This window comes from Fusarium fujikuroi, chromosome FFUJ_chr03 (genome assembly GCF_900079805.1).
Source record: "Fusarium fujikuroi IMI 58289 draft genome, chromosome FFUJ_chr03".
NCBI classification, from domain to species: domain Eukaryota; kingdom Fungi; phylum Ascomycota; class Sordariomycetes; order Hypocreales; family Nectriaceae; genus Fusarium; species Fusarium fujikuroi.
The window spans coordinates 151,379-176,590 of NC_036624.1; the positions used below are offsets into that span (position 1 = coordinate 151,379).

A 25,212-nucleotide genomic window follows, 5' to 3' on the forward strand; every position below is an offset into this window, starting at 1 on the left:
CCAAGCAGTGGATAACGATAACCATGGATCCTCATCATAATGAACCGCGTCAACATGCCAAGCGGGATCCACTCCCTGGGCGCAAGAGAACGAGGCTTGCTTGTGACAGATGCAGCACTCTGAGAGTTCGCTGTGATGGTCAGCAGCCGTGGTAAGTGCCAGATAAGCAGAACTCCAATCACAAACCGAAAGCTCACATTGGGATAATCTAGCCGTCGTTGTCAAGGCAAGCGTCCCTTGCATGAACAAGGGAAAGATTGTGCTGACGTATTATTGGTCTAGAATACCAGTCAACGTGTCACTATACGCGAAGTATCGGTAAGCGTGGTCGTAAACCAAAGTCAGCGAATCGAGTGCAGCAACCACAGCAGGACCGAGAGCCCGACTCTTCAGAAGCTGATTGTGATGTTGAGCAAAACACACCGCATCCACGGCCAGAGCAGAACGGGACATTTGACGTGCAGGGAAGTCCTGGTCTCCCCACGAATCCCCATGACACAGTCTCGTCGCATTATTCATCGAGCCACTCATCGCATCATGATGCTGTATCTCTTGACATACCAGCCGAGTCAATACCGGCACCGACCTTCGATCAGCTGTACCATGTAACCGACATACAGCCTTCTTATCCTCTCCCCGATTTCGACCTCGCAGTCCATCATGGCGCTGACTCTGTCCACGAGTCGCCCGCCCGCGAGCGAGCGTCAACCGTCACACAGAGCTTGCCATCTCCTGGATGTCGTTACAAGTGTCTTGAGCCAATCATTCCCTTGCTACACGGCATCATCGACGCCAGGCTTGTCTGCGAGTTATTCGAGCTCTACTTTGTTGAGCCTGGGGGATCTTTATTCAAATCTTCTTCTCCATATGTTCTAGCACACGTCATGCGAAAGGAATCACTGCTTCGAACCGATAACCCACGAACATGTACGCCAGCTTTACTGGTAACCATGCTGTGGGTAAGTGCACAGACAGCAGAGAGTTCCCTGTTTCTGCTACCCGGCCAGAAAGCGATCGTTTGTGAAGGGCTGAGGAAGTTGATGATGGGCTTGATTCAGGGGAGGGATCGTGATGTTTGGAACAGAACTACCAGTCAGTAAGTCTTTCTCTTTCTTGGGATCTCTACCAACACGTATTATTAGGTGGCCCCCTTGTGAGAGATCTTGAGTATGCAACGACTGGAGATCAAAATCGGCAGGAGTACCATGTCGGATCAACCTTTATCGTCTCCCCACCAGTACCTCTAGTTGACGACGTCCTAATGTTCATCCTCATCACCATCGTCTCTTCAGGCGGGGACTTCAAGACAGACTGCCTCCGATGGTGGAATAAGGCACTACGGCTGTCTCATAACATGGGACTAAACAGAGAAGACTCACCCGAGAACAGCTTTACACAGTCGGAGACATCTCTGTGCACGAGTCAAACAACTTCTTGCGGTTGTAGGCCCTGCGAAGCTTCTCGCACAGGCTTGAGCATAGCGGAAGTCCGAGAAGAGCGTCGAAGAGCATTTTGGTTAATCTTTTGTCTAGATCGTCACTTGGCTCTATCGTACAATGCGCCACTGCGCATCCTCGACGATGAATGCCAATTGCATGTGCCGCTTTCGGATGAGGCTTGGGCAGCATTATCGACGGGACAAAACCCTGTCGATGCAGCCTTTGGTAATAGCTCACATTCGGCGGATTTCGGCACTCCAACGCGTATCACAGGGACTGGGTTCTTCGAATACTTTCTACCACTCATGACAATCCTTGGAGATGTTATTCAACTACACAGACAGAAATCCCATCCAAGATTTGGCAGTATTCGAAGACCTCAGGTTAATGGGCATGAGGAAGAAGACGACCCAGCTACGGCAATGATAGAGCAAGTCATGGCGCAGTGTGCACAGAGCATAACCGACCTGGCCGGTGCATACCAGGTCGATGCCCTTGATGCCTCAACTATACCAGCGAGTCAAGTGCGCACGCCTCAATGCGCGATATCACCGCAACAGAGCCACGGCGATCATTCCAGGACTTCAAATACCGCCAGCCACGCCTCATCACATCGTCAACATGCGCAAGCTCAGCTTGTCACTGCATACAGTACATTCATATTGCATGTCCTTCATGTCCTTCTCCACGGGAAGTGGGACGCCGTTTCGATGCTGGATAATAAAGATGGCTGGATACCATCTGTAGGCTTCATGAAGTGTGCATCTCATGCGATAGCAGCGTCTGACGCCATGTCGCGAATTCTGATGTGTGACCCGGAGCTTTCTTTCATGCCATACCTTTTTGGCATTTATCTTTTGCATGGAAGCTTCATCTTGTTGCTTTTCGCGGATCGAATGCCTCAGATTGGACTGAACGAGTCCGTCGAAAAGGCTTGTGAGATTATTATACGAGCGCATGAGGTTTGTGTTGTCACTTTGAGCACCGAGTTCCAGGTATATTTCCCCATGCCATCTATCGAAGCGGCAATTTTCTTGAACCCTTCAGATACTAATTGTCATATGTAGAAACGGTTCCGTAAAGTGCTTAGGTCGACCCTGTACAGCGTGAGGAGTCCTGCGACGTCTAACTTGGAGGAGAGTAAGGCTCGCCGCCGAGCATTATCTTTGTACCGATGGAACGAAGGGGCAACTGGGCTGGCACTTTAGTTCCTAGTTGTCGCTCAATAACACTCCTTTATAATTTGAGGACTAAAGACGGGAGTTCTCACATAGGCAACGAGACGCAAATCCGTTGTAAAACATGCGTGATCAGATCTGTGACTTGTCTTACAATAAGAGCCCTGACCACTAAGACTAGAGGGTGGCGGGTGCTCTAAGTTGTGAGGATGTGTTATCTTCAGTCAAGACCTGTGGCTAGGCTGAGAGCTCTTATCACCACACAGAACGTAAGGTGATTGATGACTTGGTTCATCGATGAGACAACTTCGGATAGTCATTAAATTCCAGTGTTGGTAGAGCAGCAGCAAACCAGTATTAAATCACGGTAGGAACGTCCGCAAAAGGATAAGTTCAATATAGCCACTTGAGTTTATTATTGCCAAGGAGCATAAGAGTACCAGGAGACAATCTCAGTAAAGTAGAATCGAATGAGCTCACTACACCATGGATACCAAGCCGACCAAGAAGAGACGTGATTCATCAGGCCTTGACCTCCCCAACCACTGTCTCATGGCGCTGCTCATCCTCGCTGCCCTTCTCTCCCCACTCGGCAACACTAGATGGCTCGTTGTGAGTGTTCTCAAAAGCATCAATACCCTTCTTGTATCCAGGAAGAACATTGACGCAGAAGGGAAAGGTCCAAGCAGCCACAAAGAATGCCAAAGGAACAACCATGGCCATTCCCGTGCCGTGTCTGTCCGCAGCCACGCCAGTAAGAGGAGGAACACAAGCACCACCAATAACTCCACCAATGATAAAGCCACTACCGCGCTTCGTGTGTCGGCCGAGTCCTCTCATGCCAAGAGCGACAATTGTTGGGAAACAGATGGATTCAAAGAACAGCACCACGTAGAGCATGGCAATTCCTGTATCACCTCTCTCTGTAATCGCAGGGCAGAGGAAGATAACACACATGCTGAGGAAGACGAGAAAGATGTGGCGAGGCTTGAAGTACTTCATGAGGAAGACGCCGAAGAAGCGACCAACAGCAAATGCAGCCTGTGCACCTGCAAAGAGCTTGGAACCGGTGGAATCACTGGTATTCTTTCTCGTTTCGGTGGCGTAGTTGATGAACATGCTAGCAATACCCACTTGAGCGCCACAGTAGCAGAACTGTGCGAAGGAGGCGTGGAAGAGTCGGTATTGCTTTCGCAGTGGCTTATCGTGAGTGTCCGAGTTGGAGGATTCGGCTTGTCGAGCCATATCTAGATTTAAGTAACTGGTGTCAGATTTGAAGACCTTGAAGTTCGCTTGAGGCATTGAAAACGTACCGGCATCAGTGATCTCAGGGATGTTTGAGAAGAAGAACAGAGTGGCGAGAAGCAAGACGAAGACAGCGATGGAAAGATACACCCACTGCACATTTGCCAATGCTTTTTCATCATCAAAGTTGAAGAACACATAAGAGCCTAGAACAGGTGCAACGACCGAGCCGATACCGTTGAAGGCTTGTGATAGGTTGATTCGCATTTCGGCATATTTGGGAGGGCCACAGACTACTTGGGATCAGATATAAAGACAGCAGGATATTCATTGCAAAGGCTTACCAGTGATGAAAGGGTTGGCAGCTGTCTCAAGAGATCCAAGACCATTGCCGATGATGAAAATGGCGGCACAAAAACCTCCAAAGGACTTTGCCTTGATACATGGAATCGCAATAAGGGCGCCGATCGCGTAGAGGCTGAGTCCCCAGATGAAGACGGCCTTGTAGGAGTAGTGTCGCAGGATCCACGCGGCGTGGCCGAGAGAAGCGAGCGGGTATGCACTATTAGGGCGCCATCGTTAGGAATGACGAGACAGAAGACTGTAAATGAGACGAACCCAAAGTAGGCAGCTTGCAGTCCAGCAGATCTGGCTCTATCAATATGCAAAGTCACCTGGAAATGCTTGTTCAGAGTGTCCAAGAGACCATAACTAAAGCCCCAGAGGAAGAACAAGACTGTGACAAGTGCGATGGGCCAGACAGACTCGCGCAAGGTAAGGTCTGCGGCTTTGGTCACCCTGTCGTCCGACACTTTGAGTGACCTCTTCTTGAAAAATGCTCGAACACCCATATTGACAATTCGGATTTAGTTCAAATCGGAAGATATTCTGAGAAGACAATAAGATGCAGAGTCAGAGAGCTAGCTGACTGCGGTGATGGAGAGGAGCTGCAGTATGGAGGCGCTTGAATTATTTATATCCACTTCACATGTACATCTCGAGCAAAGCTACCCCATGGGGAACAGGGAAGCTTGGATGGGGAACTGTATCTGGGGTAAAACTCCCAAGACTGGGGGTTAACCCGCCCAATTGGGTTATTTGCTTCAATGTTTCGAGCGGGGGAACAACAAGCTTCCCGACGGATAATTGCACCTCGTACTCCCCCTCCCCCGCTCATAAACAAGATCACGCACTAGCTTTGCAGCCATGTCACCCGACAATACATTTGGAATGACGATTGGTATCGCATGCCTCCAGTGAGAAATGGTGAAAGTTGGGGGTTAGCCGTTCTGAGTATCCTTTTGTCGCAATGTTTACCGCTGCGATAAGTCTGTAGCGTGGAGAAGGGATAAAGCGCATAATTGCAATCCAGAGAAGCTTCTGGATAGGAATCAATTTTGCCCCCAAGGATGTAGACAACGGCATCCTGTCTATCTTCCCCCACAGAAGTATCCGAGAAGCTGCCTAGTCGATTGGGGGCCATACGTGAGAAACCTTCTAAGGATCTTACAGGTATTGTCTATCGTATAAGTTGACACAATTAGCGGCCCCTCCTCAGTAGTTATCTGATTATAAAATCTTTCGTTATCTAAATTGAACTTTCTTCCAAGATATCTCACGGAAAATACGTATCGGCAGCCAAAATGTCTGACAAGCCTAATCGTCGCTTTGCCCAAATTATCAAGCTCAAACCCCAACACATTGAAAAATACAAGCAACTCCATGCAAACGTATGGCCTGAGGTGCTCGCTCAGAACGAGCAGTCTAATATCCGAGACTGTACGATATAGCCTTCTCCCTCCTGTCCTGGAGTCAAACTTGGGAAGAGAATTGCACGACACTGACAGTTCATATCTATTACCGTCTAGCAGATACTATCTTCTATGACGACCAGAGCCATTATCTCTTTGCCACGTTTAGATATGTCGGCACCGACTTTGCCAGCGACATGAAAAAGATGGCCCAAAACCCATCTGTGAAGGAGTGGTGGAAAATAACTGATGCTCTCCAGGAGAGCCTTGTTCCTGGGGCTGTGAGCTCAGAGTCGGTCGAGCCATCCTGGTGGAAACCAATCGAGGAAGTATTTTATCAACCTTAATGGAAAGATCTGTCCTCGCACTTATCGTAATAATAGTGCAGAAGGGAATTAATAAAAAAACATTAAAAGAAAAATGCTTAAGATGATAGAGTTGGCGTTGCTGGATACTTTTTATAGGAATCTGCTTACTTCCAGGGCATACATAAGATCGAGCTTTAATATAAATCTTAGAACCAGTCAAGGCCTACAGCCAAGACTCTAGTCTAGTGAGATAATAAAGCTACCGGCATGCTTGCCTTGACCCAAGTGCGTAGGAACTTTAATACTTATAAGTTGTACGCGTGCCTGGCGGTACCAGAGAATATCATACCCTGCTCTTCTAGAGTAAGACTTGATTCCTGGCATAACTGGACAGTTACATCACGCCAGCGTTCCCACGCATTCGTCATATTGATGGTACAGACAGGCCAATCACTACCAAACATAATCCGCCTCGGTCCAAATGATTCGAGCAACACCCTGAACCATTTCCCCAGCACCTCGCAGATCTCGTTTGTGGAAAGACCATTAACTGAGTCGCCCATTTCTGAAAAGCCGCCAGAGAATTTGACATAAGTGTGCTCATCTTGGCCCAGTTCGCGCATTGCGTCACGCCAGGCGATGAAAGTGATATCGGAGTCAGAATTTGAGTCGGTCATGTCAGGTTTGCAGATATGATCGAGCACCAAAACCACTCTCTCATTCTCGAGGGCCTTCTCTCGTGTCAATTTTGCAAATGCAACAAGGTCTCTGATCTGCTGTTGGCCTCGTCGGTGCAAATCAATACACACGTCGAAAGTGAAGTTACGGCGGCCAAGGAGCTTTGTGTTCTCAATGAAATCATCTTGGAGCATAGTTCCGTGTGGTTCATCTTGCAGTAGATATCGGAAACCCTTTACCCTTGACCACGCCAATCCGGCAGCTTCTTCCGCCCTGAGCAGGTACAGTTTCATAGCATCTGCGTTGCTGGGAAGCGGTGCCCAAAGCACGATTCCCAGGCATAACTTTTGATCTTCTGCACTGTGTCCTTCATGAGGGCGCGGCTGTCCTAGGGCGATACGCTTGATCCAAGCCAGTTCGCTGAGAGGTACCCTCCACCCTGAGCCGTCAAGCTCACCGTATTTCAGATCATTCTTCCGGTCCGTCTCGACGAAAATGAATCCTGACAAAGAAGGTTCAGATGCCGTTGCCTCCCGGTATTGGTCGACTGAGTGCTGACCAGCAAGAGGATGTTCGTTCGTGTACCAAGAAAGAGAACCGGTTTCGGACGATGGGAATAAATGGATGTGAGAATCGATGACTGGAAGGTGGTCTTGAGATTTCATTGTGATGGATAGAGAGTGGCTAGTGGAGCGGTAATCTTGAACGATTGGGAAACAGGTGGTAGTGGCAAGTAGAGAATAGCTGCCTTATTAAGCACATAGCAGATAACCCGCAAAGACCATGTCAAACGTAGGGCTTCATGTAATCCAGCAGCTGTAGAAGCTATGCCATGTATTTAGCAGCGTGCTAGCCCCACGCACGTCGTATTTGTCTAACAATGGCTAGCGCGGGTTCGTATGGGGTGAACATACATTGACCCGCTCGCCGATCAACAGCCGCCTGGCTTATTTTCCCGTTGCATATTTGCGCGGGTAATAGGGGAACGGACAACCAGGGTAAGAAATGACTGGAATTTGCCTAGTAGCTAAGAATAAGGACAAAAGAAGCCTGCGACTTATGCAGCGCATTTAGAACCCGTTACAATGGGCAACATGCAGAAACTGCCAAGTAGACATATCTTACTGTCACATTCGGGCCAAGTTAATAGAGTACATGCGTGTTGAATTTAGACTGATGATAAGGTTGTAGATACTAGCAAGCAGATGTTGAATCTTGCTTCTTTTAGTAAGAGTACATATCCATGGAACTTAGTTGCCAGTTTTGTACTCAATCTTGATGGTCCAGATGTACTTGTCTCCTTGAATGACCTTGTCGGGCAGCTGTACCACAAACGATCCGTCCTTTTGGGCGACGTCAAGCACTGTGCCATCGGCACTGCCGCCTATAGCAGTCACCTTATCTCCCTCGACCCAAGGCACAGGCTCTTTGATGACGAGTGGGGATGACGGCTTGCCAACATGGTGGATGTAAAATGCATCTGGCGCCGTAGCAAAACGGAGTGGACCAGACGTCTGGGCAGTTGGCCAGTACCTGGTGCCGAAGATTCCCTCACCGTGACTCTTGATCCATGCTCCGGCGTCCAGGAGATTGAGCTGTTGCTGCTTCGGAATGGTTCCGTCCGGCTTAGGACCCATGTTCAGCAGGAGGTTTCCGTTGTTGACAACATTGTCTATCAAGGTGTTGACGATTTCCTCGCCCGTGAGGTACTCATCATCGGTTGTCATGAAGTTGTATCCGAATGAGAAAGGATCGAGGCCACGGTTGCTCTCGAATTTGCTGGCCTTGAAAGAGATCCCGGCATACCTTAAATGACGTCAGCTCGATTGATAACACTGCAGAGACGAATATGGACTTACTCTGGGGTGCTATAATCTCCAGCAGCTCCGCAGCGATCATTAAAAGTGACTTGCCTGCCCTTATCACGAGCCCAGTTTAGCCAAGGCGCAAGGACATCTGGAGCCTTGTTGGGACCTCCGATGTCACACCACAGGATCTCGGTCTCATACTTGTAGAAGAGGGCTTCGATCTGTGGGTTCTGAATGTCATCGAGAAAGTCATCGACTTCCACGTATCCCGTATATTCGATGCTCTTATGAGTATAAGGATTGGTAGGCGGCCGCCCGTAATAGTTTCCCTTGTAATGTTGGTCCCAGCCATACTTGACATAAGCTGGATTAAACCATTCTGGCATGCTGAAGTAAGTGCCTAGGATGTATCAGCAAGCTGGTCGTACTAACAGGCGCCTATATAAATTACTTACCTCGGCGGATCTTCGGGTGATTGACTTTGGCAGCATCGAGTAGCTCTTTTAGGAAGTCTCGCTTTGGGCCGTAGTGAACCGTTGAGCGCTTGCTGACTGAGTCTGGGAAGTCGAAGAGCGCCCAGCCATCGTGGTGTTCTGGACAGACGACGTTATTACCCTGCATCTTCATCTCCATGAAATGACTCACTTGTAACCGGTACGACATACTGCGCTCCCGCATCGGCAACCAAATTCATCCATTCATTCGCATCAAACTTGGCGGCGGTGAAGTTGGACACGAAATCGTCGTAGTTGAAGTTCTCGCCATATTTCTCGCGGTGGTACTGGTAGGTTTCGGACGGAAAGTCCGGTTGAGTCATGCGGAAACCATACCTAATTATAGTGGATTAGCATAAAGTATCGACGAGCCATAGGATCTCACCCACCACTCGGCATAATCCTGTTTGGGTCCTGGCTTGTTTCCAAAGGCCGGGACGGAGTAAAGGCCCCAATGGATGAAGATACCGTATTTGATGTCGTTGAACCAATCCGGGTTCCAATGATGGCTGAGGCTGCCTGACGAAGCCTGGTAATCACCAATTCCACACTCGCCAGAGAAGTCCTTGGTCGACTTCTTAGGATCCTCTTTCGAGCCCCATGTCACAACCGCCTTGGCATCGCATTTGGTTCCGGCTTTCACTCCCGCCTTGTTCTTGACACCGACTTGGACAACAGCGCTTTGCTTCGGTCCCAAGCGAATCAAGGTGCCGGGAGTGGTAGTCTCAAGCGATGAAGACTCAACGCTGACTTCCAAATCGTCGTCCCAAGTCAGAGAATTCTTGTCATCTGAATTGGTGATGAAGAACTCGACGACCTGTTCATAGTCACTGCCTTCAATCCACTTCGAAGTAAGAACGGGATTTCCAATTCCGATAGAAGCTGGGCTTGTGGCTGAGACTTTGTTAGTCAACCTTTGTTCCGCAGCGGCCACGGACCTTTAACTTATTACCTCTTTTGCTGTGCTTTAGAGACACGGCTCCTACAGAGGCCGTTCCCAGGGAAAGGACAGGGCCGAGGTGCGAAAGAAGACGTATAAGCATCGCTGCTTCGATGACAAGAACAATTGAAGAACCATGGAGCTATTGAAAGCTGATGATGATTGTATGATTAGTGCAGATGTGCCAGAGCTATATATAGGCAGCCATCAAGAATCCGTATAGCTTCCTACCAGCCAAGGAAGCTTAGTAGCACAAGTAGACCCATGCCATAACGTCCAGTTGACTAACACGGAGATGGAGATCAGGATCTATGCCTTGGCCAATCGGTTTTTTTCTTGGATACACGATAAACTACTCCCTGTAGACACTACGGAAGCTTTGGTCAATATCATATTTGTCTTACGATGTGCTTTGACGCAAGGTGTAGACAACCCCTGCATAAAGAGTAAAAGACCATCCTTCCCCGCACTTTCAATTGCTGGGATTCACGAGCCACCAGAGGATCTACATAGACCTTCCTTCTCTTGTCATTCACTTACGACCATTTTGATCATGCAGTGCCATGTGACGCTGTGTTTGTCTCCCGCACGTATTGGAAAAAAGACCAGGATTTCACCATGTTGCCCTCCTTGAGGAAGTCCTAAATTTGGATGTTGTTATCCGACGCCTATATGTGGATAATCGGAATACCTAATATGAATAAGGTTACCTATTAGGTTACTTTAGAGGCAGTATGTTTATTTTGAACTGAGATAGTCACAGCAGCAGACTTCTGCATAAGATAAGCAGAAGCTAATAGGTGCAATTATTAGTTGACATGAGGCTTGAGCAACTAAGCTGGGGCTGGCACCGCCACCAATAAGCGACTGCCAAGGTATCATCCGACATGCATACAGCCAGACGTACTGTGAGTATATTCCCGCAAATCCATTCCCCTCACGCCTATAGTCCCGCCTCCACTGACGAGATGAGGCTCCTTAAAGCGCGAACACTTGTTGAGACTCAGCGTATTTCTTTTGTAGAATTTTACGGCGATAGACCGAGATATGCCATTCTTTCGCATACTTGGGAAACTCACCAAGAGATCACTTACCAGGATTGTAATCGCGAATCGTCCAAAGCGAAGACAGGATATGACAAGATTCGCAAGACCTGTGAGCTAGCACTGGGTGACGGGCTCGACTACGTGTGGATTGACACCTGTTGCATTGACAAATCCAGCAGTGCCGAGTTGACTGAAGCCATCAACTCAATGTTCCTGTGGTATCAGGAGGCAGCTGTCTGCTACGTGTACCTCGTGGACAAGTTCGAAGGGTCGTCGCTAGGAGACTGCCGATGGTTCAGCCGCGGCTGGACGTTACAGGAGCTGATAGCGCCAAAGTTCATGTGCTTCTTCAACAATTCATGGGACTGCATTGGTAGCAAGAACAGCCTCATGGGCCAACTTGCAGTTATCACCCCAATCGACCCCGATATACTTCGTCACAATGCTCCGATCTCATCCGCTTGCATCGCAAAACGGCTCTCTTGGGCTGCTGGCCGAAAGACCACTCGTGTCGAAGATATGGCATACTGCTTGCTTGGGATATGCAACATCCATATGCCACTGCTCTACGGAGAAGGCAAGATCGCATTTAGGCGCCTCCAAGAAGAAATCATCAGATCTACATACGATCTGAGCCTTTTGGCCTGGACGCCACCGGTTTAATCGGATGTGGTGGAAGAAGAGTACTGCGGCTTTCTGGCCGATTCGGTGAACCATTTCGCTTCTTGCTCCGAGATGTACTCCGTCACGGACTCCCTGATGGACGAGGGCGAAATCAGCGTCTCAAACAAGGGCCTCAGGCTAATGGCCCGAGTGTGTGTTCTGGACTACTCAGATCAGGGTTATAGATACGTGCTGAAGCTGGATTGTATGGCTCCCGGTTTCGAAGGAGACTTTCTGACAATACCCATGCGTAAGGTGGGACCCAACACTTTTGTGAGGGCCCATAGCCTCTGTGAAGGCGATTACTCCTTCCACCTTGAGACTGCATCTTGGGGCGAAAGTGCGTTTTACACCGTTACCCTTCTCACCACGATGCCTAGTCTGGCCGTACGATCGCCGTTCTCCGTGGCTAGAGGGCCGGACCTTATCTCATCCAGTCGACTGACGTTGGTTTCAATAGAGCTGCCGTCGGATATATCGATAGTTTACGCAGTCGAGACACCTGTCAAGTTCTGGGACGCAGAAGACAGGGCGTTCTTCGGACCCCATGGCTCATATCAAAATTGGGGTGCGTTTGTGCTTGAGACAAATACCCTCTTCATCTGTTTTTGGCACAAGGTAGACGGTGAGTGGGTTCTGGAGGCGAGTCTTTTAGACATGTCGAGACCAGAAGTCCACAATCTATGGAAGGACCTTTTTCTCTCGGCAGAGCAACTGGGCTATCAGCAAATGATCGTTCGGTATATGCTGAACAGTATTGAGGAAGAAATGGAGTCTTCTGTAGAGACTCGACTTAAGGATAAGAAAATTACACTGTCGTTTAAAGTTTGGCGTGCCGAGAGTGAAAATCTGTGCAGCGGTCCGCGATGGAGGGTTGTGTTCAGCAAGACAAGCTTTGTTAGAGAAAGCTCTTCTGAGTCAGAGCTGGATTAAGATACCTCTGATTTTTATCAGGCAGGGAGATTCAAGTCTTAAGATCGTGTCAGTCGCAGACGCAAAAACCACTTAAGCCGATTTAGTCTCATAAAAAGCTCAGAGTACGTCTTTCTCTATATTGTGTTTCTAAGAATAACCAGTAGAATTACTACATATAATTGTCAATAATTATAAGGGACTTTGAGTAGAAGATAGTAGTTCCTCGTGTATACAATACCTTTAAAGTAGTCTATAAGATACTTCTTGATACACTAGTGTGTGTCCTATATAAGTCTGATGCAAAGCTTTATAACTCCGATGCTTGGAGGAACGACCACTACTTAACCAAGTACAGGAATAAGAAGCCTGTTACCACCATTCGCACTAACAGCAGCCCCATTAACCCACCGACCCTCTTCTCCCGCAAGGAACCCAACAACATAGACAATATCATCAGGAACGCCAATCCTATTTCCAGCGGTTGTGTCCCTGATCTGCCCGTCCAGAAATCCCGGGGGCATCATGTGCTGACTGGCCTTGATCGAGTCCGTAGCTGTAAGACCAACAACGACACTGTTGAAGGTAGCGTTTTTATACTTGGAAAAGTTCTCAGCGAATGATCGCGTGTAGCTCTGGAGAGCGGTCTTGCTGGCTCCGTATGCAACGGTTGGATCAGCGTTGCCCTGGTAGGCCAGAACGCTGGAGATGTTGATCACACGGCCCCCATACTCAGGTAGATGAGGTAGAAGGGAGGTAGTGAGAGAGACTGGGGCGTAAACGTTGGCTTGCATAATCTCGAGAAAGATGTTCAAGGTCGTGTCTTTGATAGATAGTACCTTAGTATGGTCGGCCAGGACGGCGTTGTTGACGAGAATATTGATAACTGTGGTGTCCAGTCGCTCTAAGGCCTGTGCAACAGTTTTAGGCCCAAATTCGGGATCAAGGGCGTCTGCCTGGATGGCCACTGCCTGCTTTACTCCGAGCTCTTGACATATCTTCAGGGTTTCCTCCGCAGCCTTAATATTGCTTGAATAAGTGATGGCTAGCTTGGACAAGCCTTTGCGTGCCAAGTTGATCGAGATCGCTTGTCCAATGCCACGGGAGCCTCCAGTCACAATGGCGGTCTTGCCATCCAGTGACTAAAGTGCATCAGAAGAAGGAGGGGCGACGCATTTTGATGGATTTGTGTGTGGTTAGTGTTGGTTTGGTGCAGAAAAGTAGGTTCATTGATCTGATTGTTATCGAATCTCATGGTGACTTCTTGTATTTATAGTGATTCTAACTGATGTCCCTCTGGTCTGATGAGCCGGAATTAGCACATCTTCGATGCCGATACACAACAACTTCAAAGTCCGCTCGCTGAAGTCAACTACGAGTTGTGAGTGGAGCGGAAAAACTGGCGGAGTATGATGCCATAGCACAAACACGGTCAAGTACGGAGACAGTGGATTGTTCAAGGAACCTTATTTTGTCCCTGGTTCAAGCACTGACCAATCATGAATCTTACAGGACCAAGTAAGAGGCAAGTCAGGTTTCTTAGGACCCAAGGCACAATTGGGACAATCCTTTGTCTCCCATGTTCTTGGATTCTTCTCACCATCCGACTACAACGATTACGATGGTACGCATGAGGACAATGAGGTTACAATTTGTGTTTCAATTAAACAGCTGGTAACAAGGCTATTGGAACACTCCCTTTCACAAACAGTAACGAATATCTTTGTTCTCCCAATCGGTCTCGTCAAGATCGACTTGCCTCCCGTGTTCAAGTATGAGTCCATCTGAAACAGGCTTAGGTCCATACTCCTGATTCCTTTGGTTATTCCATTTTGCCATTATCTGTCTCATAGAGATGATAATAGCAATATTGAGAACAAAGCAAGCAACCATAATATTAAATGCCGTCTGCAAGAAAAGATTAGTAGAGGGTTACAATTAGTGAAGAGTTATGCAGAGCTTACCTTATAAGCAGGCGCTTCTTGCGCGATAAACGTGAGTGACCCAATAATATATCCAGTACAAAACCCAATAAATAACATCCCATTGACCGTAGCTTTCTTTGTATGCCCCGTGATGTTACTGGAAACCAAACTAAGAATTGTTGGGAAAGCGCTAGCGTGTGCGCAAACTAGCCAGAGCCCTCCAAGGCGGCCTGTCTTGTTGGACTCGGGAAGAAGCTTTACCATCAAAACCCCGGCCAAAGATATGAAATTGAGAAGAGAGATGGATAGGCATCGCGAATTCTTCAGAGTCATGGAAATGGCCACAGTCATGATGACAAAGAACAGAAGAAATGCGCCTACCGACATAGAAAGAAGTTGAGTTTGCAGCACGCTGTAACCAAAATCCTTGATTATAATACTGCCGAACTATGATGAAACTGGTCAGCGGTGGCTCAAAGCGGTTGTCAAGGTAGAAAAGGTCTTGTGTATTTTGCATTACTTACTGCAGTCATACCACCACCTGGAATAGTTGAGAACACACAGATGAGAAAAAATAACCAAGACCTAGGGTCCATGAAGGCTTCTCTCATCTGTGCGTAGTTCCACTCTCCTGTTTCGACTGAATGCCTTGCTCCCTGGACTCTTTCAAAAGCAAGTTTCCTCTCATGTTCGTTCAGGAACCAAGCACTCTGGGGATTAGTAGGCAGAAGCCACCAGACAACCAAGCCCCAAATGAAGGTCACTGCTCCGAAAATAATAAACAGGAACTAGTGGAGTGATTAGTTTTTGTATTGCAGATTGCTTCTTCTCTCAAACCTGCGATTACATACCTGCCAGGCTTTAATCGCACTGTTGATATGAGAGATGCCATACGCAATGATACCGCCTATTATGTATGCTACACTGGCTCCGCAGTACCAGAGACCGTGACGCAAAGCATGTTCGGAGGGTTTGTACCAAGTGGACGTAATTATAGTAAAGCCTGGGCTGATAGCAGCCTCAAAAGCCCCGAGTAAGATACGTAAGACAGCAAGGCTGGCAAAGCTCTTACCGGCGGCCATAACCATTTGGATACCTGCCCAGACGAGACTAATATGACACGTCAATGTAAGTACTCAAGGATGTAAGAGGGCATTCGGGGGAGGAAAGCATACACCGTAGCGACGACGACTCTAACTACTGAGAATTTCACCAAGAGAATTGAAGATAGAGGACTGGCTGCGAGAAATCCCACGTAGAAGAAGCTCGAAATCCAGGAGTATTGGGTACCACTGAGGTTCTGCAACATTGTTATTAGCGTTCAAGTTTCTTATTGATATGGGTATAGGTTGACTTGCTGCATCCTGTATGATGCCCATGATTGCAGTATAGCCAAGGGACGTTTTATCCAGATACTGGAGCAGATAGAGAACGAACATCAAGGGCATCAAGCTGTAGCACTATTAGATCATTAGAAAAAGGTAAGCAATGGGTGACTTACTGTAAGTCAATCTTTCGAACCAGCTTTCGCTCCTCGGCCGGGGTCATTATGAAGGTGGAATTTGTCTCTCCGACACTGGCGCTGGCATCCATGGTCGCAAGTTCTATTGCGGCTTTGTTGGGGCCAGAAAGGTTGTGGCCTTCCTTCAAGTCCATGCTGCTGTTGATCAATGATGTTTTAATAATTTGTTAGGGCTTCTGAGGTGTGATGATTTAAGAATCTCGGTGGAAGTTGTCTTGCTCTTTATACATCAATCTGCCAGGCGATACAGATACCAATAGATAAGGAGTGGCCCTTGACTGGGAGATGCTTGGCGGATACCATGATCGCCAACTATCTAGTGGACTACTGAGGTTCCTCGATTGTAAGAAATGTTGCCCCGGGTACATGTACCCATATTTTGAGGACTCCGATTGGCCGGGTACAAGTACCCGGCTACACGGGATACATTTAGACGCTTCCCCAGATTCTTGATCCCCTCGAGCTAAACGGGTACAAGTACCCGAAGTCCACTACCCCAGATCTCTTCTCTTATTTGTGGATCGTAGAAAATGTACTTAGAGACAGGAAAGACCGTCCCTATTATAGGTCATAACTCGAATCGTCAATCACCTACATTATTCTTGTGCTGTTAAGAGTACGAATCAACTCACTACATCATGGACAAAACCCCTATGCTCCCCGAGCAGATGACTATCCCTTGGGCCCCCCCTCCACGGCCTGGATTCATTTTCAGCGGGGCCAATATCATCGACCCTGTCAAAGGCACCGTGCTAGAGAACGCAACAGTCTATCTCCGTGATGGTATCGTCAAATCTATCAATGGCGATGCCACAGAATGGAGCGACGATCCGTCGGCTGTGAAGATGGATTTACGCGGAAAGTTTGTTTGCCCTGGCTTGATAGACTGCCATGTACATCTCGCGGCAGTTCCCGGAATGAAGACTGTTGAGGAACTGAAGAATATGAGCCTTTCAGTCTCGCTCCTACGCCAGCCACAAGTCTGCAAGAATATGTTGGAAAGGGGCTTTACAACTGTGAGGGACTGTGGTGGTGCTTTGACCCCTCTTAAGCTTGCTATTCAGGACTATGTTCATCCAGGACCAAGGTTGTTCATCGCTGGGCATGCATTATCTCAAACAGGCGGCCACGGAGACATACGAGAACAACTAAACGAACATGAGTGCTGTGGCGGAACTATCCAAGGGATTGGCCGAATCATTGATGGTGTGCCAGACTGCCTGAAATATACCAGAGAGGAGCTTCGCCAGGGTGTCGACTTCATCAAGATCATGGGTGGTGGCGGTGTGGCCAGTCCAACGGATAAGATCGAGCATGTCCAGTTTTCAGATGAAGAGATTAAGGCTATTGTGACGGTCGCGTCTAATGCAGGCACATACGTGACCTCTCATGCCTACACACCCCAGGCAATCCGACAGGCAGTCAATCAGGGAGTTCTGGCCATTGAGCATGGGAATCTCATCGATAAAGAAACCGCTGATCTCATGGCTGCCAGAGGAGTCTTTCTGACCCCCACGCTTGTTGCTTATGCAACAATGGCAAAGTTTGAAGGCTTTCTTCCCCCTGATTCGGCCAAGAAGAACAGGGAGGTATTGGAGAAGGGATTGCAGGCCATCAAGATTGCTGCCGAAGCTGGAGTAACCATATGTTTCGGAAGTGACCTCCTCGGGGGATTGCACTTTGCGCAGTCCCACGAGTTCGGCCTCCGATCTCAAGTTCAGAGTTCGCTTGAAGTTCTGCGCAGTGCGACTATCAATGCTGCTCGATTGCTAAGGCAGGAAACGTTCTTGGGTCAGGTCGCCCCTGGTTTTGCTGCTGATCTTCTGATCTTGAATGCAAATCCATTGGACGACATTACTGTTCTGGATACACCCGAAAAGCATGTATTGGCAACAATCAAAGACGGACGAGTCCACGCATCCAGATGGTCGGAACTGGAAACGTACTTCAACCGACCTAAGAACATTGCTTAGCTTGTACATTAGATTGAGAGACGTATTAAATTCTGTTGAGAAACCAATGACCCATTGTCCTCGTGACATTAAAGGCCCCATATGTTGCGTTTGAGAACAATTCAATGATGATGAGGCCGATAGTGATGAAAACAATGGACTGCTCACACGGCAATGAGGAAACGGGTTTTTGCCCCCAAAATCTAATTTCCCACGTTAAGTCTCAAAGATCTATTGGAATTCGCCAATCAGACCTATCGGATTCATCCCCTCGCAAGCTTGAAAAGAAGTGTCTAGGCAACCTTAGTTGGTAAATGTTTCACACGTGATCGTTCTTAGTTTCGGCGAACCATAATATTAGCCCCTCCTCTGAAGTCAATCCTCGCCACCCATTGAATTTATGCGAGCCATCACGGCTTCTTCTTCTTCATATTCTTCCTGAATCTCACCGATGATCCCACGATCATTGAAGAACATTTTCTTCTTGTTCCCGAGTCATCACAGTTGTCCAACTTGCTGAGTCTACGATGTCCCCGTCAAAGAGACATCGCCCGCGCGTTCCTTTAGACAAGCGAAAAAGGGCCGTACGCGCATGTCTTTCTTGCAGAGAAAGCAAGAAGAAGTGTGTAATGATCTCGGGGTATCAATGCCAAGAGTGCACACGGTATGGCCTCAGATGCACTTTTGAGCCGATTCTAGAAGATCCCGGCAATCACTTGTGCGACGTTGTGTCGGAACCACATGGGTAAGGCTCGCTCGCACCCTAGATATTATCCACTCCTTTCATCCACCTGTACAAGTTGCATGTACTGATCTTGTGATGTGCAGATCGACGGTGTGGGATAAACTGGCAATAGACGTTTCCCGAAGGTTACGGGAGGAATATCCAGACATCAAGCTCAATTCTGAACAATTCTCAATTGTTTCAAATCTTTTCAGCGAAGCTGTCCAGGAGCGTGGACCAATCTTATTTCCCCAAAGCGATAGCTCTATTGAACAATCATCTACAGCTTTGGGGCAGGTTCCTCAACCCAGAGTTGTGTCGGGGTTCGAAGTGAGCGACCTGCCAGTCAGAGGGGTCAAAGGTATGTCCAAAGTTGATTGTGAAAGTAATGGGGTATGATTAACTTTGCTGGCAGATCATGCGCCTTCAGCATCCCATGCTAGCTTTCTGGCTGCTGTTTCAGAAACTATCCCCCCAGTTTGCTCAACAGATGAAGACGTACGTAACATCGGGCACTACAGTATGATTCCTTTAGTATGTTCTGACCAATTATACGCAGGATCGCTCCTATACTAGTAGCCTCGCCCAGGAAGACGACGCATTTCTCATCAACAATATCATTGACCAAATTCCTCCTCGCGAGGTTTCTGAAGCTTTGGTTACTTTATTTTTCACATTTCTGGAGAGCAACTGGTACTATTTCGACGAGAAGAGATTCTGGGGATTGCTTACCCATTTGTACGCTGATAGAGCTTCTGCGCAGCAACTGCACCCTACCGATGTTTGCCAAGTCCTTCTAGTCTTGGCTCTTGCGAGCACATTCAAGCACTTGGCCGAGCCATTCGAGTTTGCGAATGGAGAGCGAGATGTTCCAGGAAGCAAGCTCTTCGCGAATGCCACCAGGCTATTGTCAAGAGTAATTGCAGCGAATTCTGTCGAGAGCGTGACATGTTTCCTCTTGATGTCGCTATACCTGCTTGCCACTGACGACATTGAGCACCACCATATTTATCTGGGATTGGCCCTAAACCAAGCAGTTGGCCTGTCAATGCATCGTGCAGGGGTAAAGGCCGAAGAGACGCCAGAAGCTCGAGAGGTCAAAGGCCGAATCTTTTGGACTGTCTACACTGTTGAGCGGTATGCTAGTTGTAAATTGGCCTGCCAAAATGTTTGTCAAAGCTAACAATTTGTACAGTCTGACGTCTGGTGTCATGGGCCTTCCAACAATGCTCCAAGTCAAGGACATCAGCGTTTCGCTGCCACAGAAGCGAAAAGATCTAGATGGAGATAGCGACCAAGCTGTAGATCGCCTGATTGCGATAATAAAGCTGACCATGGGGATGGACGAGATTATAAATGAAGGGTATGAAGCAACCTTTAGCTTTCACCATGCGAAAAAAAGCACAGTAATTGACGCGAATATCCAGGCCCATTGAAAAGCGTGCGAGTACATATGAGTGGGCCTTGTTCAAAATGGAATCCCTCAGAACGCCGGCTTCGATGGGTGTCTCCAAGACCCTGGCATCGTCGTTCCGAGCCGATGCCCACCTACAGATAATCTACCAAATGATTTGGGTAAGCCTTGGTCGCAGTGCCACATTACGTACTGTTCGCCAATCGCTTCAACCTACGTCTGTCTTGATGTCTCCGGGAGACCAAGAAGCACATCTCAGATCACAGAACTTGGTTGAACACTGCAGAGAGGCAGCCACAACAATCATTGACTGGATTAGTCAGTTGCATCACCGCGGCCTACTCGCCAAATATTCGTTCACAGATTTCCATACATGCAGCTCTGCCACTATTATGCTCCTTCTGTACTCTATCCTTGATCCCAATCATGATTCATTACCCATAACACAAGGCATAAATGCTCTGCATTTTATGGCCGAAGGTAGTAGATTGGCCATGAACGCACTACGACTTATCAGACGCCTACAAGAGACCATTCAAAAGTCTATTGGTGTTAACATCTCTGGCTCTGCAATTAGCCAGGCTTCATTATCGCAGATGGCATCGAGTCAGGATTTATCTGAGACTCAGACTATTGATGGCTGTAGAAACATTTCCTATGATTCTACTGGAAACTATGAATCTCATGTTTTACCTAACAGCCCAAGCTTGTTTCCGGATTTAGAACCATGGTTACTGGAGTACTCCGATCCGTACTCAATGATGTTCGGATTTGATGGCTCTTGCTCAGCATTTAATACAGACACTCCTTACGTATAAGCTTAAGGAAGGAGAATATGTCTCTTACGCTAGGCAGTATCATATATGTATTTAACTAGCACCTAAGCGGTATGAAGTAATTGCCTAACTTACAAGCGCTGTTTTTCTTTTATAATAGTAATGAAAGTCTATGACACTTCATGTTTATTCCAAAGTCCATTCAAATATAGCCGTGACATTCCATAATGAGTACGCACAGGCAGAAGGTACCAAAATTTTGGGACTCGACTTTATAAGCTTCGACATTGCTGGGGAAACACTGTGGCGTAGACCGCGAGGCCACCTCAGCGCTAGCCACTACCCATTCCAGGTGGCGATTAGCTTGAATCAATTCCGCTGGCACTCGAAGTACACGGCTTTAGATCCGGCAACAATACAATGTTCTTCAGGGCTGCAGATGGTCTTGTAGGCTCTGCGCCCGAGCTCTTTGGATTTTCTCTAGTCTAGGAGATTGATTCACGGCCCAGAGCGCTCAATATCTGACACTGAGGAAAACTCCACGGTGCAACCCGAGCTTATCAACCAACGGAGAGGGGCTGGACTTCGCATCTATATCGATGGATTCTTTCAGATACACTAAACAAGAAGACGTGTTACGAATCCAAAATTCTCTATTGGTAGTAGAGTATCTCTGACTTTTATCATGCAGGGGGGTATGAACGTTGGAGTTGTGTCGGCCATAGAAGTTGTCTTAGCTGGTCTTGTTGAAAGAGCAGTTGGCATATTCCCCATTGATCCGAGGCTTGATCAAATTGTCAATTGACGATTATCAGCAGCGCACCAAACTCGGGTCAGGTGGTCTGTGGCCAGCATGACTCATACCGGCGTCGCCATCACTTGCGTCAGAAGCCTGAACCTTAACCTTGGCGACAGCGAGTAGTCATTTAGTAAGTAAAATTTACTTACGCCTTCTACGAAATTGTGCTCAAGAGCAAGACAGGCTAGGGCATGAAACGATTCTCGGGACCTGGATCCTAAATGACACAAAGACTTATCATAAGCTTAGGATACCTTTTGTGTTGACAGCCCTAAGTTTTGCTCCCCGAGGCCAGATTGGCACAAAGAATAGTGTTTATGGCCCAAACTCTACAGCCATTGCCTATAAAGCCAAGACTTTTCAGGCCCACGTCCGGCTACGACAAAACCTCCAACCTCCACTTCACTAATCACTGCACAAACACAAGATCGCGTCGCTTGTCACTGAACAGCCATGGGCCTCCTCGACGAACTCGAAGCCATGGCGCAGGCCGCATCAGCATTTCAGGACGACAACATCCTTCAATCAACTATCACTCGGTGGCAAAAGCTGTTTGGATACTCACTCAGAGCCAGGAGATGCCTATGAAGGAAAAGCGCAGGCTTCGGGCCGCTAACTTCTTGATCAAGCTCGAAGCCCCCTTGAACAGTGTCCAAGCCGTGGTTCAAGCAGCAGGTCTGTGGTGTCCATCCTCGAGTGAGGTTCTTGCTGCCGCCGACCTATCTGGACAATCGTGCTCATTCTTCAAGATCAACGGGATGGATAAGCTAGCCATTGAAGGATGGCTAAAAGAATATCCTCACCTCGATTTTCAACCAACCATTATTAAAAACCCCTATGCACAAAAGGATCTCTCGCCCACTTCTTTATACCCAACTTTGGGTCTCGATATAACACTGCCCCGGTTTCGACCAGGACCAGCAGCGACACCTCGCCCTTTACAAAACGAATGCCCAGTCTGGTATTTCTTCTACGGGACGCTTACCGATCCGTCTTTTCTATCGAAGCTCTTTGGTTCCAACTTCCAGGCTGAATACCATGCAGCCACTATTCGAGGTGGAGTTTTGAAGACTTGGGGAAGGTATTATGCGTTGGTGGATGATCCAAGTCACACCATCTTCGTCCCTGGAAAGGCTCTTCTCGTCGAGACTCGAGAACAGGAGGAGCGTCTACGGGCATACGAGACGAATTCTTATGAAGTGGTTCGATGCTGTATCGAGATGGGTTTGGAAAAACCCATGAGTGGCCTGACATTTCGATTTGTTACAGATATCATGGACTAGTGGAGCGGCCATGACGGCGCTTTTTATTGTTGTATTATGACATATTAGTTGCCACTTAGACTATGAGCACATATACATCATCAGAGATCCGAATATACGAGTCCTGAGGTGTCTGTTTAACTGCATCCCAAGGCGCTAACAAATAACCCCGTGAGGACTGCCAATTCAATCAAGCAAGATAAGAGAACCTGCAGAGCGTCCATTATCTGACTTTGTAACCAACACAAGAAGAAACTGATCCCTCGGGACCTTCGCCAGAGCTGGATACTTATCGTCACGCTTAGGTCGAGTGAGACGACCTGTCCAAACCCAGTTGTTTCCCGTCCAACTAACAGGGGATGTTGGCTCACCATTGGCAAAAACATCTAAGCCAATTGAGGAGTCATTTGAGTCTGTCAAGCAGCAAGATCCCGTCACCTTGACTACTCGAACATCTGAGTCAGCTGAGTCCTCGCTGACAGATGTAATAGAAGCTATGCCGAGAGTTGGTGTCGCAATAGCAGGAGATGCAGGACTGGGGAGAGTAATGGGGATTTCATCTGAAGCCAGTGACGGAGCCAACGGAGGAATCTCCCGATGATTCGTGGCTCTCTCGTAGGCAAAGGCATAGCTCAGTAGGTTAGAGTCATCGTACGCTCTGCCGCAGAAAGAGAGCCCGACAGGCATCTTCTCTTCTGCAAGGTTACCCATAGGCACGGTTATACAAGGAACTCCAAGATGCTTCAGCGATCGCCCACCATTTGCATACTTGACTCCATCACGTAGCGCAGACATCATCGACTCATAGTTTTCATCCGAATCAGCCAGCGCAACATCTCCATTGGTCGGGAACACCACAGCGTCGTAGTTGTTCTCGGCCATCCAATCCTCCAAGTACTTCTTTCGCATGGCCTCCAAAGCCTGGAGCGCCTCCCGACACCCAGGTAGGTCAGCGAGGCTCTTGTCTCCCCAGCTCTTCACTGCAGCGACCATGTCTTCGTACCGGACCTGATTCTGCGACTCGGTGTGCTGAGAGGGATCATCCATTGGGGCAATGTGAGGGTGAATCTTGTCCAGTTCCACGCCAGATGTGAAGCTTGGTATATCTTTATCACCATTGCCGCGGAGGAAGCTATTCCAACTCAAGGCAATCATCTCACACCGTTCAATAGCTGGCCAATCCTCTGGTAGATTGGGAACATTCATGCTCTGACCAGGAAAGTCCTGTCTGGTGTAGTTCTCGAACAGGGGGAAATCAGTCTCAATGACGGTGGCACCGAGCTTCTCGATGTCTGCGCGTGCTCTGTCCCATAGCGCCCGGACGCCCACAGAGCACGCGTTCTCTGGCTTGGCACCTTCAACCCCAATGAAACATCGAGGGACAGCCAGTCGCTTGTTTCGGAGGGCGTCTGGGTTGGCCAAGGTCAGATAGTCTGATGGTCGAATGTCGCTAACCTTCGGGATTGGAACATATGGTTGTGAGCGCCAAAAGTCAGCATCGCCAGCAGCGTCATCGTCCGCGACAACAACGTTAAGAACTTGGAAAAGGTCATCCATAGTTCTTGTGTGAGGAACGACCTGGTCGCAAGTCGGGTACAAAGGCCATAGCCCACGGGGAGGAATAACACTGCGGGAGGGTGCATAGCCAACCAGTGCGTTATTGGATGCTGGTGAGCGACCTGAAGTCACGGCCTCTCCAGCGAAGCCAAAGGCAGCAAGACCCGCGGCGGTAGAGACACCACAGCCATAGGAGGAACCAGATGCATAAGCAGTGGGCATATACTTCTGATTATATGGGCTCTCTGACCGCCCGTATAGTCCACGCTGACAGCCACCGTCCGCCATCGGGGGCATGTTGGTCTTGCCAAGGACGACAGCGCCGGCTTTACGAAGCAGCTCGACGATAGCGGCGTCACAGGTAGCTTCGAGCTTTGCAAACGCAGGCGACGCAGCTGCGACTGTCATGCCTTTGACCTTGTAGCTGTCTTTAACCGTAAAGGGGATACCCTCTAGAGGTCGCGGCGGTTTTCCGGACGCACGGTAGTCGTCCGAGGCCTGAGCTTCAGCAAAGACATCTGGGTTTATCACAGTAATTGAGTTGAGACAAGGACCTCGACAGTCATATCTCCCAATGCGATGCAGGTAAAGGGCGACAAGCTCAACACTTGTGATGGCTCGAGTATCCAGCAGATGTTTGAGATCGCCAATGGTGGCGTCGAGTAAGTTAAGCGTGGTTTGGCTATTCATTTTGGATGAATTGGAGGAAGAGTAAGGAAAAAATAACAGATGATCAAAACTCAAGATCTTGGACGAGGACTGTGATAATCCAGATGGAAGGCATCACTTATATACATGCCGCTGCAGTCTACCAACATA

At 48.3% G+C, this 25,212-nt stretch overlaps 11 protein-coding genes; 6 read left to right on the forward strand and 5 right to left on the reverse strand.

Annotated features, from left to right (window-relative positions):
• Positions 1-135: 135 nt before the first annotated feature.
• FFUJ_02137 (related to transcription activator) lies at positions 136-2,506 on the forward strand (the record flags this gene model as incomplete). XM_023573834.1 has 4 exons in its annotated part: positions 136-151; positions 283-959; positions 1,008-1,092; positions 1,143-2,506. The coding sequence occupies 4 exons, from the start codon at positions 136-138 to the stop codon at positions 2,504-2,506; spliced, it is 2,142 nt and encodes a 713-aa protein (XP_023428760.1).
• A 633-nt stretch (positions 2,507-3,139) lies between these two features.
• On the reverse strand, positions 3,140-4,713 carry FFUJ_02138 (related to glucose/galactose transporter; the record flags this gene model as incomplete). XM_023573835.1 has 3 exons in its annotated part: positions 3,140-4,155; positions 4,207-4,424; positions 4,481-4,713. The coding sequence occupies 3 exons, from the start codon at positions 4,711-4,713 to the stop codon at positions 3,140-3,142; spliced, it is 1,467 nt and encodes a 488-aa protein (XP_023427291.1).
• A 792-nt stretch (positions 4,714-5,505) lies between these two features.
• FFUJ_02139 (uncharacterized protein) lies at positions 5,506-5,960 on the forward strand (the record flags this gene model as incomplete). XM_023573836.1 has 2 exons in its annotated part: positions 5,506-5,641; positions 5,731-5,960. The coding sequence occupies 2 exons, from the start codon at positions 5,506-5,508 to the stop codon at positions 5,958-5,960; spliced, it is 366 nt and encodes a 121-aa protein (XP_023427292.1).
• Positions 5,961-6,226: 266 nt separating this feature from the next.
• Positions 6,227-7,264, reverse strand: FFUJ_02140 (uncharacterized protein; the record flags this gene model as incomplete). The annotated part of the gene is made up of 1 exon (XM_023573837.1): positions 6,227-7,264. The coding sequence occupies one exon, from the start codon at positions 7,262-7,264 to the stop codon at positions 6,227-6,229; it is 1,038 nt and encodes a 345-aa protein (XP_023427293.1).
• A 585-nt stretch (positions 7,265-7,849) lies between these two features.
• On the reverse strand, positions 7,850-9,944 carry FFUJ_02141 (related to putative alpha-L-fucosidase precursor; the record flags this gene model as incomplete). XM_023573838.1 has 6 exons in its annotated part: positions 7,850-8,405; positions 8,459-8,807; positions 8,863-9,000; positions 9,053-9,237; positions 9,291-9,795; positions 9,854-9,944. The coding sequence occupies 6 exons, from the start codon at positions 9,942-9,944 to the stop codon at positions 7,850-7,852; spliced, it is 1,824 nt and encodes a 607-aa protein (XP_023427294.1).
• A 784-nt stretch (positions 9,945-10,728) lies between these two features.
• Positions 10,729-12,483, forward strand: FFUJ_02142 (related to beta transducin-like protein; the record flags this gene model as incomplete). XM_023573839.1 has 2 exons in its annotated part: positions 10,729-11,544; positions 11,623-12,483. 2 exons carry the CDS (start codon positions 10,729-10,731, stop codon positions 12,481-12,483), a joined length of 1,677 nt encoding a protein of 558 aa, XP_023427295.1.
• A 323-nt stretch (positions 12,484-12,806) lies between these two features.
• FFUJ_02144 (related to DAL5-Allantoate and ureidosuccinate permease) lies at positions 12,807-16,043 on the reverse strand (the record flags this gene model as incomplete). XM_023573841.1 has 8 exons in its annotated part: positions 12,807-13,604; positions 13,749-13,834; positions 14,172-14,370; positions 14,427-14,834; positions 14,912-15,175; positions 15,239-15,483; positions 15,589-15,839; positions 15,889-16,043. 8 exons carry the CDS (start codon positions 16,041-16,043, stop codon positions 12,807-12,809), a joined length of 2,406 nt encoding a protein of 801 aa, XP_023427296.1.
• Positions 16,044-16,547: 504 nt separating this feature from the next.
• FFUJ_02145 (related to linoleate diol synthase) lies at positions 16,548-17,882 on the forward strand (the record flags this gene model as incomplete). The annotated part of the gene is made up of 1 exon (XM_023573842.1): positions 16,548-17,882. The coding sequence occupies one exon, from the start codon at positions 16,548-16,550 to the stop codon at positions 17,880-17,882; it is 1,335 nt and encodes a 444-aa protein (XP_023427297.1).
• Positions 17,883-18,388: 506 nt separating this feature from the next.
• Positions 18,389-20,817, forward strand: FFUJ_02146 (uncharacterized protein; the record flags this gene model as incomplete). XM_023573843.1 has 6 exons in its annotated part: positions 18,389-18,606; positions 18,690-18,946; positions 19,001-19,083; positions 19,145-19,722; positions 19,781-19,948; positions 20,013-20,817. The coding sequence occupies 6 exons, from the start codon at positions 18,389-18,391 to the stop codon at positions 20,815-20,817; spliced, it is 2,109 nt and encodes a 702-aa protein (XP_023427298.1).
• Positions 20,818-21,891: 1,074 nt separating this feature from the next.
• On the forward strand, positions 21,892-22,857 carry FFUJ_02147 (uncharacterized protein; the record flags this gene model as incomplete). Its single annotated transcript, XM_023573844.1, has 1 exon — positions 21,892-22,857. The coding sequence occupies one exon, from the start codon at positions 21,892-21,894 to the stop codon at positions 22,855-22,857; it is 966 nt and encodes a 321-aa protein (XP_023427299.1).
• Positions 22,858-23,022: 165 nt separating this feature from the next.
• FFUJ_02148 (related to glu/asp-tRNA amidotransferase subunit A) lies at positions 23,023-25,083 on the reverse strand (the record flags this gene model as incomplete). Its single annotated transcript, XM_023573845.1, has 1 exon — positions 23,023-25,083. The coding sequence occupies one exon, from the start codon at positions 25,081-25,083 to the stop codon at positions 23,023-23,025; it is 2,061 nt and encodes a 686-aa protein (XP_023427300.1).
• Positions 25,084-25,212: the final 129 nt, after the last annotated feature.